At 47.3% G+C, this 14,358-nt stretch overlaps 1 protein-coding gene across 2 annotated transcripts in view; it reads left to right on the forward strand.

Annotated features, from left to right (window-relative positions):
* The window catches only part of PLXNA4 (plexin A4), a 539,940-nt gene that overhangs the window by 460,483 nt on the left and 65,099 nt on the right, over nucleotides 1–14,358 (forward strand). For both annotated transcript variants that reach the window (XM_011995835.1, XM_011995836.1), the window contains 3 exons: nucleotides 945–1,135; nucleotides 5,102–5,253; nucleotides 9,547–9,664. In XM_011995835.1, coding sequence (XP_011851225.1) covers nucleotides 945–1,135; nucleotides 5,102–5,253; nucleotides 9,547–9,664 — 461 coding nt within the window. The remainder of the gene's footprint in view (nucleotides 1–944; nucleotides 1,136–5,101; nucleotides 5,254–9,546; nucleotides 9,665–14,358) is intronic.

Consider the following 14,358-nt stretch of genomic DNA (forward strand, 5'->3'; position numbering starts at 1 on the left):
CTTCCCTCAGTTTTACCTCTCAGGAAAGCGGGGTGGGAACAGGCTTCCTGCCTGAGACCCACAGGAGATGACCTAGTGGCTTGCTCCCATCTGCTCCTTGAGCTGGCACCCATAGGGGCATGCTTGGAGGCCTGGCCCACCCTTGTGTTATCTTCCACTCCCTCTAATATACACTTCCCCACCTGTACCCACATGTGCCTGCGCATACTTGTGTGCACACAGGTAGACACAGGCACACAGGCACAGTCTTGGCCAGTCCTTAGCCCATGAGCTCTTAACAGCCCTAGGCTAATCCTTTGGGCCCTCTCTAGAACTCTCTGTGACCCCACTTTCTTCTTTCCTCCTCTCCAACCTGGCTGCAGTATTCTTATGAAGGGATGGAGATCAACAACCTGCCCGTGGAGTTGACAGTCGTGTGGAATGGGCATTTCAACATTGACAACCCAGCTCAGAATAAAGGTGTGGAAGGGCTGGGGCCTGGCAGGGGAGGGAGGGGAAGGGACAGGGTAGAGAGGGAAGGAGCCGCCCTGCATTCTCGCAGGTGTCATTCTGCCCCCGCCTCCTGGTGGCTGTCCCTGTCCCTCTGAGCCCCTCCCTCACAGCCTCTCCACCATCTGTGCTTCTCTGTTACTTCTTGAGCATGGGCTCTGTACAGCTTGACCTGGGCTGGTGGCTTCTGGGAGGAGGTGGCGTGCAAAGGACTTCCTGGGAAGGGCTGCTGAGTGCTGAGTGAACAGAGTTCCCAGAGCTTCCCATTTCAGTCCCTCTGCTCTGGCCTGGACTTTCTTTCTGGTTCTTTTTTGCATCAGAATGGCTAAGGGGGCAAAGCTGCCTTTGTGCCCCATTGCCCCAGGCTGGGACTGCACTCTTTGTCCCTCTCTGGCCCCCTCCTGTCCCCACTGCCGTTCCCAAGCACCCCTTGCCCTTGCCCTTCCCCTCTGCAGTTCACCTCTACAAGTGTGGAGCCATGCGCGAGAGCTGCGGGCTATGCCTCAAGGCTGACCCAGACTTCGCATGTGGCTGGTGCCAGAGTCCGGGCCAGTGTACCCTGCGCCAGCACTGCCCTGCCCAGGAGAGCCGGTGGCTGGAGCTGTCTGGTGCCAACAGCAAGTGCACGAACCCCCGCATCACAGAGGTAAGCCGGGGTCGGGCCTCCTGCTCCAAACGGACAGGCTCCAGGCTGCTGCGCCACACCCTGCGGAAACTGCCCAGCCGTGGTGTCAGTCACCCAGTGGTCACCGGGTGGACTTGGTTGCTCCTCCTGACTGGGTGGTGCCCTAGTTTTCCTTCATGGCTTCCCTGGAAGGTTAGGCTTGCATCAGAGACTCTTGTTGCGGCTCGACTGTCCTGTTGGAATCTCCGAGGAGCTGGGTCAGGAAGGACTCAGTCCTTGCCAGCCCTTTCCTTTGTCTCTAAGAGCCTCGGTGGCAAGGCCTGAAGTTCCACCAGTGGCACCCTCACCAAGTGTCAGCCCGTGATTGGAGGTTGCATGGGTTTTGGGTCACAGCCTGGCTCTGGGGAGGTGAAGAAGGTCACAACAGAGAGGCCTTCGAACTCCGCCAAAACAGGCCCTGAGCTGTAAGATGGAGCACAGTTTAGGGGGACCAACGGGACACAGGCCATGGAGCGAAGACCCAGGGAGGAACACAGGGAAGAGCTAAACATGCAGACACTGGGACCCAGAGAACAGGGTTTGAATCCAGGCTCCATCAGCTGTTTGTTGGGTACCTAGGTGTGGCTACTATCTCTACACTTCACCTTCCTCACATGTGTGGTGGGCCTCAGCATCCCACTTACATGGGAGTTGGAAGAATTTCATGCGCACCTGCAGGCAAGGTACCTCGCTCCGGGCCCAGTGCGTGGGGATCTCACCAGACTCCTCCTCACTCATCATCATTGATAAAATCATTCCCAGGGGTGTCTAAGCCAAGGAAATCACTGCCCGTGGAGTTAATTTAAGTAGTCCTGTCTCTTCTCCTCCAACTCCTCTACTCTTCCAGCATGGCCAAAGTCCCTTGCTCCCTCTTAAAATAAAAAAGAGGGCTGCATCTCTCTCTCCACATGCTCCTCCCCTGTGGCACCATGGCACCTGTGGCACCATGGCATCTGTGCCTCCAGCTCAGGGCTGAGCAAACAGTAGGTGCTCAATACCTCTTTACCATTGTGGATGCTGATCAGGATTATGAAGCAGCTGGAAGGGGGGAAGGAGAGAAGATAAAGACTCAAGTCTCTGCCTCAGTGAACAGTGAGGACGAACTGGTACGAGGCTTTGTGCACAGTTTCACAAATGCACACAGTATATGATCACTTAACAGTGGCAGGCAAAAATATAGGCCATATATTTGTGTGATGGCTAATAGTTGCACCGCACCTTTATACCCCTTACCTTGTCCAAACAACCACCTGTTCTATTGGAGTCCCAGAGCTGCCGTCACAAGGTACTGCCAACTAGGCAGCTTGCATGACAGAAATGGATCATCCTGTAGTTCAGGAGGTAGACAGACAGTCAAGGTCAAGGTTTTAGCAGGGTCGGTTCCTCCTGAGGACTGTGAAGGAGGTATCTGTTCCCCATCTCTCTCCTTGGCTTGGAGATGACCATCTTCTCCCTGTGTGGCTTCCCATTATCTTCTCTCTCTGCATTTCTCTGTGGCCAAATTTCCCTTTTTCATTAGATCATATTGTACCAAAGCCCATCCTAACGGTCTCCTTCAAATTTAATTGCCTCTGTAAAGACCCTGTGTTTGAATAAGGACACATTCTGAGACACTGGGTCTAGGACTTCTCCCTGTGACTTTGGTGGAAACACAGTTCAAACCCATAATGTCTCCCAAGGCCAGGGTTATCATCAGGTTATTATTCTCTTCCAGACAGAGGCTAATGCTCAGAGAGGCACACATACTCTAACCAAAGTGTCAGTAACATGGTCCTGAATCCCAGGTCTCCTGAGTAATGTTCTCCTAGGTTATTGTTCTCCTCCACTACAATGGTGAGACTTCACACCCCCACTGACAAATTGTGCATGTGCACCAGGGATGTGTGAAAGCAAGATTATGGGTTTTGTGGATGAACAGCCTCACCCAGCAAAGCAGCCCCTTGGGGTGGCCCTCAAAATGTGCCCCATGCTTCAGATCCTTTATCCTCCACCTTCCTGGCTGTACAGGCTCTGAGAGTTTCTCTCAGTCCCCACTTCAGTCTCTTGCATGGTAGGAATCTAAACAGTTATTCTCAGACTTGGAGGAAATATTTGCAGAATTAACCTACAGAATGATCTGGGATAGGAGGACAGGTGGACCTCTCTTCTCCCCACTACCCCCAACCCCACACTGGGGCCCATGTCCTCCCTTCCCAGTCCCCACCCCTCACCCTCACACCTCCTCTGTGGAATGGCTCCTCCCAGAGCCCTCAACAAGAAACCAACCCAGGGGGCTGCTGTGTATGGCAGTGTGTCTGGTGCTATCGGTGGAACTTGCTTTCTTCTTGGCCTGGGTCCAAGAAAATCACAGGGAGGAGATGGCAAATTAAACAGATCTCCCTGTGACAGAGGCTATTTACTGCCTCCATACTGGCGTTGGCCCTAGGGGAACCTGGGGAACTAAGGAGTGGGCCAGAGATAAAATTCCTTTTTCATTATGACAAGCCAGGGCTAGAATATCATGGGGACACCACTGCCAGGTGCCAGTGGCACTTTGGGGACTGGCCAGGCAGACACTTGGGAAGAACACAGACTCTCCCTCCAACCTTCCCCATGTCTGTCCACATCCCTCTCATAGAAATGGGCCTATGTCTCCAGGGAAGCTGTTTTTCCACTGCAATGGGAATACACTTATACACAGGCTCACACCCTGCATGCACTCACTGACAATCACACGCACCCTCACAGAGATGTGTAGGAGGTGGGAGATAGCTTGACTGTGGCAGGTAAGCAGTCTCACCTGGAGAAGTTGCCACTTGGTGGGGAGGGGAGCACAGCCTAGTTTCTTCTGCTTCCTCCTTCTTTCACCCTCACCCCAGGTTGGAATTCCCACTTGTGGCCCTGCAGGGTTGAGGAGAGTAGGATATGCTGGAAAGGAATAGAGATAGAATCTCTGGGCTCCTTCCATTCTAATCCTGCTGACATTGGCTAAGGTCCAGGTGCTGGTGCTCATAGGTGCCAGGAACAGAAGCATGCCCTTCTCTGGCCCATGAAACGCCAGGATGAGATTGTGTTAACTGTACAGCCCCCACCTCAAAGCAGGCACTTGGATGTTGAGTCCTCACATTTTAATCATGGGTTTTTGACATGGATTTAGGAGAGAAAGCCAATACACTTTGACCTGTGTATGAGGATAAAATTGAAATTAAACCTAAATCCATGTGGTACCAGGCCAAACAGCAAAGGCAAAGGAGTTGTGACAAATGCTGATAACAATTCCGGAAAGATGTTTGGACAGTTGTAGGTTTTATTACAGTGACAATGCAAGACATAAAGATTGTAATGTTACTGAAAATCCCACAAGGAGGAGTGAGACAGACCTGCTCCTAGAGACTCAGGATCGGAGGAGGAGGGGGCTGGGAGTGGGAAGGATGAGGGACAGGCACAAAGAATTGTTGCCATGTAAGTGTCACAAAGAAGGTATCTTGGAATTTAAGTGGAGAGAGGAAGAACACAGGGTTGTGGGGCAGTGTCATTTGAGAAGCATCTTGAGAGGTGGGTAGGGTCACATAGGTATAGAGGGCTCTGGGTGGATAGCAGGGGTTTTTATTTTCCTTGAGAGTAGAACCAACACAAGCAAATGCTAGAAGGCATGAATCCCAGTTTTCTATGAATCACCCAGTAGCATTGCTGGTCACGTTCCATCCCCTCCTCTCTTCTTCTATGAAATGGGAAGATGTACCATAGGCTTTGAATATTGTTCCTAGGGACACACACAAACACGGACTGTTTTCCTGGAAGCTACTATACATTGATTACCACAGGCTTTGGGTGCCCTTGGGGACTTTGAGCCACTCAGGGACTCTGGGACAGACGAGAGAAGAGCCAGCAGCCTCTCCTGGCCTCATCAGCAAGTGAGTGATGGCAGTATCTTGGTGTCTGTCTAATTACTTCTTTTCCTGCCTCTAGATAATCCCAGTGACAGGCCCCCGGGAAGGGGGCACCAAGGTCACTATCCGAGGGGAGAACCTGGGCCTGGAATTTCGCGACATCGCCTCCCATGTCAAGGTGGCTGGTGTGGAGTGCAGCCCTTTGGTGGATGGTTACGTCCCTGCAGAACAGTAAGTGAAGTTGCCCAAAGCACAGGAGGAACAGGGGAGGGAAGACAGGTTAGTATTAGGGATGTCCTGGTCAGCAACTAGGTGCTCTCAGAGCTTGTTGTGGGGGAAAAAGGAGAATCACCCTAATATTCTAGAGTTGGAGGGTGGACTCCCACAACTCCCTGCGTGCTCAGCTAGCTAGCTGCCATACTGGGGAAAGTGTAGAGAGGAAAAGGAGAAATAGCTGGGAGAGAAAGGTGACCGTTACCTACTTGGGGTATAAGGCTGCACGGAAGGAAGGGAGACAAAACAAAATGAAAATCTGCAAGAGAAGTATGAGTCCAATTCCTTCTGCTCTCCCCAACTTCCTACTCATATCCCTCCGCCAGCACTGATCCTGTGCTACTCTCTGTGGAAACTGACAATGAAATTCACACCCACTCTCAGGCTGTGGGTGCCTTAGATTATTTTTCTCTTTGAAAGTCTGCTGGCCCACTAAATAGGTCATTCAACAAATGACCCTGACCTGTAACCCATCTAGTAGAGGAGGTTCGTGAATCATGCGTGGCCTTGTAAATAAGTAAGCACCATCTTCCAGCCCAGCAAACACAACTATGAAAATGTTTACCAGCACTATAGAATCTCTATTCCATACCGTCTTTGTTGCACCTCCTGGAGTGAAATCTTGTCACTTGTGCTGTATGCATAAATTATTGACTCTTCACAAGGCCTCCCCTAGGTATGTGAGTGCAGTTTCCATTTCTGCTTGCTGGGTCTTGCCTAGGTTTACTGATTCTGAACTATCACTACTGCCATCCTCAATTGCTCCTGATTTCCATGAGGTCTCCCCAAGATGCTCATAGCAGATCAGATGGTTTAAGGATCTGGTCTTGGTAGGACTCACCTCTCTGGTCCATCACCAGTTAGTTACCAAAAGATCTTTCTATGGCTCTTTCAACTTTCTGACACCTTTCTGGAATGAAACCAAACTAGGCCACTGCTAATATATTGTGATTTGAGGAATTTTAAATATCCTACTTTGGATTTACATATCCAGATATCAAAAGTATTATGAAGCCACATGATTAAAATAATGTGATACCAGTTAGATCAGTAAAGTAAGATAGAGGACCCAGAAAAAGAATGCTGATGCATACAAATTTAGTTTGTAATAGAGGTGATATTTCAAATCACCCAAGGAAAGATCATTCAATAATTGATGCTGGTTAACTCCCTGGAAAAAGTACAATAGCAGATCCTTATTCCACATTATACACCAAAATAAATTCCAGATGGATTAAAGAGTTACGTTTAAAAAATGAAACTGTGAAAGGATTAGAAGAAAATGCAGGTGGAAATTTACTTGATTTCAAGAAGGCGAACTTGTGCAAAGTATAACTGCAACAGAGGAAATTATAAAGAAAAAGATTAGGGGATTTGAGTACTTAAAACCTTAAAACTTGTGCGTCAAAAATCATTGCAAGCAAAATAAAAATGTGAATGATAAACTAGGAGTCTGGTTACATCCTATTATAGTTAATAAATACTTCTTCTTTATATATAAAGAGCTTTTATAAATAAAAGGCAAAGATCACAAAATGATCAAAGAGCTTGAACGTACAATTTATGAGATTAAAAAAGAACCAAAAGTCATACAAAAAATAAATGTTTAACAGCAGTAGTAATCAATGAAATGCAAATTAAAACACTAGGGAGTGGTTTGTGAAAGTTAATGACCAGTGCAGGAGAGGCATGAGAAGTAGCTGACTCCTTCACTCATGGTGCAAGGGGAAATTGGGACAAACTTTCTGGAAGGAGATTTGGAAATGTGGGTCAAAGGCCTTTAGCCTGGCCATCACACTTCCAGAACTTTCTCTAAATAACCAGAATACACAACTATTTATTTTCAAGAATGCTTATTTCAGCCTTATTTATAATAGTAAAAACTGAGAAGTGATTTACATGTGTAAAAACAGGGAATTCGTCAATTCAATTAATTATTGTATAAGCACAGGAAAGAAAACTACACAGCCATTAAATCTGATATTATAGAAGAATCATGACCAGGCATATACTCAAAGTATATTAAGTGAGAACACAGGTTCTTGGAACACAGGTTACCAGCATAATATAGAGTTTCGAATCAGTTTTGTAAAAGAAAATTAAGACTGGCTACAGAAACACCAAAACGTTGACACTGGATGTTTCACGTGGGTGCAAGGCAGTGTGGCATGGTACATAGGCAAGAACTTGGACTTTACAAGGAGATTCCTGGGACTGGAGCCTTGGCTCTGCCACTTACTAACTGGGTGAATGTGAGCAAGTTGCTCAACATTTTATTTGCCTCTATTTCTTCATTTATAAAATGAGGATAATAATGGCATCTACTCCATGGTCTTATGGAAAATTACATTCTGAATGGTACAACTGGGGGGTATGTAAGTATGACAAGTGCTTTTATGTACTTTCTATTTTTTTTAAACACCAAACATGCATTAATTATGTGATCTGGATAGCAAGGTATTACTTGTTCTGGAACCTTACTCAAAAGTCGTTTCTAAGAGAAACATAAAACATAGAAGCCACAAAGTAAAGAACAACCAATTTAACCACACAGGTGCTTTTAAACTTTAGTGTGGCAAAAGACATTGGAACCACAGTTGAAAGATGACAAGCAAGGAGAAAATCACTGCAATATTTATAACAGACAAAAGTTAATACTCCTAATTCAGACAATCTATCAGCAAGAAAGAGGGCTTCACCAGAAAAGTCAAAGGAAAGGCTATATGAGATTTTAAAAACACACCCATGTGAAAAAATATGAAACCTCACTCATAACTTGTGAAATAAAAATGAAAATTAAAATGAGATTACTCCCCATTGGATTGTTCATATCTGGTGTTGGCGAAAGAGCAGACCATCAATAGAAGTGCCTGGTCCAGACTTCTTAGAACGTTATTTGGCTCTACCTACCAAATACTAAATACGCAAACTGACCCAACAGTTTCCCTCCTTAGAAATCTATCCTACTATATAGTGCCTAAGGATGTGTGTGTCAGTTGGTTCATTTTGCAGAATAATTTGGAGTAGCAGAAAAATCAGGACAACTAAACGTTCAATAGGAAGATGGTTGTGTAAATGATAGTGCAATCATCAGAGGAGACGCTGTGAGGCTGCTGAAAAGAAAAATGTCAAGCTGTGTCTATAGAGATGGGAAGGAAGGTCCACGCTATTGTGCTGAGCAAAAACGGAAGTGTTTATAGCAGTGGATATGTTATGCTTTGCTTTTATTTAAAAAAAAAAACATATATCTTTCCTTACATATGTATGTTTATAAGTGTAATTGTATATATATGTAAAAACACATTTATGCCTATGTGTGCCTGCATATGAAATACAAATATAAATATACATATGTGTGTATGTATATGTGTGTATGTGTATGTAAAGATATATATTGGGCAAGCTGCCTAACTTTCCTTTGCCCCAGTTTCTTCATTTGTAAAATGAAGAATACATATACATATATACATAGATATATGTACACATATATATTTATATATTATGTCTGCAAAGATATATATATACACACACACTTAAGTTTTAAGTATATATATAGTTTTAAGTTTTAAGAAGAATGAGGCACTCACTTTTTACTGCCATACTCTGTACTGTTTGACTGTTGGATTATTTTTAAAAAGGTATAAACAAATTTTGTAATCAAAGCAATAAAAATTTTTAGAAAGGAAAAAGTTCACACACGCATACACACACACACATACACACTCACTCAATTATCCCCTCACCTGGCCTGGAAGCTGGGGCTGGCTGGGAAGCAAAAGCACTTCACTGAAGCAGCCGAATCATTGGGAGCAGAAAGCTCCCAGGTGGGGACCAGAAAACCTTAGGTCGCTCCAAGTTCTGGTTTGACTTGCTGCAGCCCTTGGGTAAGTCTCTTTGCCTCTCTGGACTCTGCCAGTCCTATTCCCCAAGGGTTTTGACTAGAACATATCCGCCAGTCTAGTTGACAACTGAGTAGATAATCATGAATTAGAGACTGAACATCTGGAGTCATAACAAAGGGACCCTCTTCTAGGCTCGCTCAAAGGAGATCCCATAGGTCAAGTTTCCTCACTGCCTGACAATTAAGGAGAAGACCCTGCTAGGAGGAATTAGGATATCTTCTCCTTCCTCCCCTACCTGGCCATCCCTGAGATCCTACTGTGGAGAAAGGGACCTGGGTAGATGCTGTGGGGTGCAGGGTCTTGGCTGGAAGTCCTGTGACCCATGGAATTTCTCCTATCCTCCCCGCAGGATCGTGTGTGAGATGGGGGAGGCCAAGCCCAGCCAGCACGCAGGCTTCGTGGAGATCTGCGTGGCTGTGTGTCGGCCTGAATTCATGGCCCGGTCCTCGCAGCTCTATTACTTCATGGTGAGTCTTGACCAGCAGTGATCTGGCTGGGTAAAGGCCACAGAGCTCATTACCATGATTGCTGGGCCCCTCTAGAGCTGTGTGGGCAAACCCAGGGCAAGGGCCTGCCCTGCAACCTCCTTCAGTTCATGAGAATCCTGTCTGATAGTGAGTGAGAGCACAGCCTTTGAAGTCTGGAAGACCTGGATTCAAATCCAGACTTTGCTGTGCCTGGCTGTGTGGTTTCAGGTAAGTTGCTTTAGCTCTCAGTGCCCAGAGTCCCCAGATGGGTACATGGCAGTGTGGCACAGTAGGTAGGCAAGAGCTTGGACTTCACAAAGCAACTCCTGGGATTTGATCCCTGGCTCTTCCACTTACTAACTGGGTGAACGTGGGCAAATTGCTCAACACTTTGTTTTTGCCTCAGTTTCTTCATTTATAAAATGAGGATAATAATAGTATCAACCCCATGATCTTGTGGAAAATTACATCAATGTATTTATGACTTCTAGTATCATTTGTTTTATTATTTCTGTGGTTGCCACCATTGCTTCCATTTTCTGACCCGTTCCTGCACACTCATGGCCCATTGTGCCATCCTATCGCCCTCACACTTCTCCCTCACCCCAATGTCTTAGTCTGTTTACTGCTGCTATAGAAGAATGTCTGAGACTGGGTAATTGATAGAGACGAGTCATTTATTTGATTGCTTGTTCTGGAGGCTGAGAAGTCCAAGATCTAGGGGCTGCATCTGGCAAGTGCCTTCTTGCTGCGTCACCTCGTGGCAGAAAGTGAAAAGTCAGGAGACTACATGCAAGAGAGCATGAGCGGAGAGGGTAGAACTGCCTTTCATAACAAACCCCCTCTTTGATAATAAGCATGTTCCTGTGATAGTAACATTAATCCATCCATGAGGGCAGAACCCTTGTGAACTAATCACCTCTTAAAAGTCCAACATCTCAACACTGTTTAATTGGGGTTTAAGCTTTCAAGACGTGACTTTGGAAGATGCATTCAAACCATAGCACCCACCCACCATTATCCCTATTTGATGACCTCATTAACCCCTGCCCACCACTCACCTGCATCCCCAATGCATTTCCCTCTAACCACACCATTGCCCCCTACCCACACTATTGCCCTCACCTCTCTCACCCTAGCACCCCCTTCCCCATTCCATGGCCTCTCTGAGGATTTCTCCCCAGTCCTTAAATTCCTTCCTGCCTGGAACCTCTCATCAAAGGCTGGCTGACAAGTAGTTCTATGGGACAGAGACTTTTGGAATCTCTCAGCCTTGTGATTATGGAGATGGTGGAGACATGAACACACTCCCTGCCACACACACCCATCATTTTAAAAACTAAACCTCTCAGATTAATGACAGCTGTAGTGGTATAATTTCCTCATGATTCTGAGCTGCTTTTGGAAGCTGGAAGCCTGAAGTGATGGATTTTATGCCTGGCCATCAAATGCCCTGAAATATGTCATGGGGAATTTGGCATTCATTCTCCTTCCTCTCTCTCTCCCTCTTTCCTCCTTTTCCCCCCATTGCCTCCCTCTCTCTCTCTTTCCTTCCTCTCTCCCTTCCTTCCTTCCTTCCTTGATCCCTTTCTCCCTCCCTTCCTTTCTTCCTCCTTTCTTTGCTTCCATCCTTCCTCCCTCCCTCCTTATCTCATCTTCCTTCCTCCTCCTCCTTTCTTCTTCAACTGACAGCCATTGATCGCCTTACACAATGCCTCTCACTAGATTATGTAATGAGTGCTTGTTTAATTGAGTTGGATTTTATGACTTGATGGTTCTGGCTGTGGGGGTTAGGATGAGGAATAAGTTCCAACACAGCACCTCCCTCAGGAGGCCCACAGTCTAGAAGGGGAGGTGAAAGCAACTGAGCTCCAGTACCTGACACAGACTTGAACGTGGTCAGGGCCAAATCTTAGAGAAACATGAGTGTAGTGCGGCACCATGACTGGGACTGCAGCTGCATCTGCTCCACCTCTGCTCTCTGAGGGCCAAACACCCCCTGGATGCAGTTGGCTGTCACTGAATGCACATGGTAATTCATAAAATGAGTATAACATGCTCATATAATGGGGTTCATGGAAGAGTCATTTTCCTTATTTGTTTAGGATTTGTACCCACCACCTTCTTCTGAAAGCATATGACGGAATTTCCAAGGGGAACCCAGTAGACATTAAGACAACTAATGAGAAATGTACATATATATTTGTATATAAAGTATGCATATGTGTGTGTGTGTATATATATACAGTATATGATATAGACATAGAGACAGAGAAGGGGAGAGAGAGAGAGAGATGGAGAGAGGAGGGATGACATTCACCAGGTATTTGCTAAAATTGGGCAAGAAATCTGGCTTTGAAAATTCCTGGCAGCCAGAGTAAAATGGGAGGAAACTGCTGCATGGCCAAAGCAAACACTGGACTTCCTTGGCCAGCCACTGCCCAGAGCAGCTTTCCATCCTGAGGTTCTTGGCAGTGATCCTGAATGATAAAGTGGACAGGGCTAGAGCCACCTCCAACTTATTAAGCTGATGGCTTCTTTTGAACCTTAGCTGCCTCTGCCCTGCATCCCCAGTCAGGCCCCTCACTCCTGTGGCTCAATCAAGGCCACCACCACCTGGCTATCCAGCCATATCTCCACGTGGCCTATCCAGGCTCTCAGCTCCCATAAACAGTGCATCCTCCTCTCTTGCCCATTCCCATCAGTGGTCCATCCCCTAGGCCTGCAATCCTGCTGGACTGTGGCTCAGCATGCCTTCATTCCTGACATCAATCCATCACTATGTCCTGGAGTCTTCCTTTTCCCATTCTCTTTGCCATAACAATAGCCTCTTTAAATCCTTCCCTTGCTTTTCTCTGTTGTAACCCATCTACCATCATATCAGCTTCCACCTCAAGAAAAGCCAAGGCTCGCCTCCCTGTAAGACATTGTCCTGGCTCCTCTGTCTGCTTCCCCATTCAATCCTATTTTGCCAGCCTTTGCATTGCTTGCCACCTTACCTTCTCTGTCTCCTTCTCCTGGTTGCACGAGCCGTATCCCCCTTATTCGTCAAAGCTGTGCTTGGGACCCTGTCCTCGGTCTGTGAATGCACAGTCCTGAGCTGTGGATACCCACAGGCCCTGCGCCCCACCCCACTTCCTGGGACTCCAGACATCTGCCTGCATCACACCACTCAGGGGGTCCTCTTTGCGCCCTGCTCCTCTTATCAAACCAATCTGTCTTGGGAGCCACTTGCCTTGGCCAGCCACCTGCCCAGAGCAGGGTTCCTTGGCAGGGACCCTGGAGGACACAGTCGATAGGGCGAGAGTCACCTCTGCCTCATTAAGCTGATGCTTCCTTTAAGACTCTCTGCCTCTGCTCTGCATTTCCAGCCAAGCCCCCACCGCTGAGGCTCCATCAAAGATCAGCCCAGGACCCTCCTTTCTTTGAGAGCCCCACAGTGCATAGGCAGCGCTAAAGCTCCCGACACAGGAGAGTCTCCTGGGGCGGGACGGGCATTAAACAAAACACCCTGGACCTCTCCCTGCCTCCTGCCAGGACTAATTAAACCCAATGCTATGGATCCTGGGTAATTCTGAGATGCAAGCTGGGCTGAGGCCCCCTGACCTAGGAGAAAGGGCGTTTCCTGTGTGGCTCCTGTGTGCCAATGCACTCAGCTCTCTGCTTTTATTCTTACAATAAGCCTGTGTGCTACACATTGGAAAGTCCCATCTGCCCTCAGGAAGGGTCCAGTCTTGCCTGTGTGATTGTTCCTACCCTGTAGAGGGGTGTGATTGAATTTAGGGCATTAAGGGAGGTTTCCCAGAAGAAGCTGGAGGGAAAGATGGGATTTGTATAATACAAAGAGAATATAATTTTCCATGTGGATCTGAAGTGGTGGGAGGCTGTTCCCAGCATAAGGTCTGACAAAGTAGTACACCAAAAGATGGGAACAGGAGGGAGAGGGAAGAGGGTGGGTGGTGAGGAGGAGAGGCTGCAGCAGAGGCAGGTCAGGACAGATGACAGAGGTTGCCACAGGCAAATATGCATTTGTCTGGTGGGTCCCTGCAGCTCAAAGATTTGTGTCACTTTTCTACTTAAGGGATATCTTTGAGGAATGGCTCTGGTGCCACATGTTCACTTGGGAAGACTTTTAGGGAGGAGAAATAGTGCTAGGGACCTTAGTCTCTTTCTCTGGCCCCTTGCATTTAAGGGTTGTGTCATTGAGGCCCACCCCCATTCCTCGCACAGAGTTTCTAGGGATTCCAGGTGGGAGTGAGGGACAGAGGTCCCCATGAGCCTCTGCAGGGGGTGAGAAGGGACAGAACCCTGTCTATCACACTTTCCAGAGTCTCCGAGCCCTCATGACCTTCTCGTCTACCAGGAAGCTTACAGGTGCACTCTTTGGGCCCTACACAGAAGCCTCTAGCTCCCCTGGAGTTCTGAGACAGCCAGGAAGCTCTTTTCCCAGGACTTGGGGCATGTTGGAGAGACCCTTTTTAGTACCAAGGCTAGAGGGAAGACTTGTCCTCTCCGACAATCAGGCCAGACTCCAATGTGTGGGTTTATTCACCAAAAACCAAATGCCAAGGCCAAGGGGCCCCAGATTAGCACTCTGGGCTGTCACTAGCTGTTCCTAAAGGTCTCCATGCAGGGAATGCTTTCCCCCTTCCCTCCACCTCCATTCCAAGTGAAGGAGGTGGCAAATAATGCAG

The sequence above is a fragment of the Mandrillus leucophaeus genome, unplaced genomic scaffold, assembly GCF_000951045.1.
Source record: "Mandrillus leucophaeus isolate KB7577 unplaced genomic scaffold, Mleu.le_1.0 Scaffold5, whole genome shotgun sequence".
NCBI lineage: Eukaryota > Metazoa > Chordata > Mammalia > Primates > Cercopithecidae > Mandrillus > Mandrillus leucophaeus.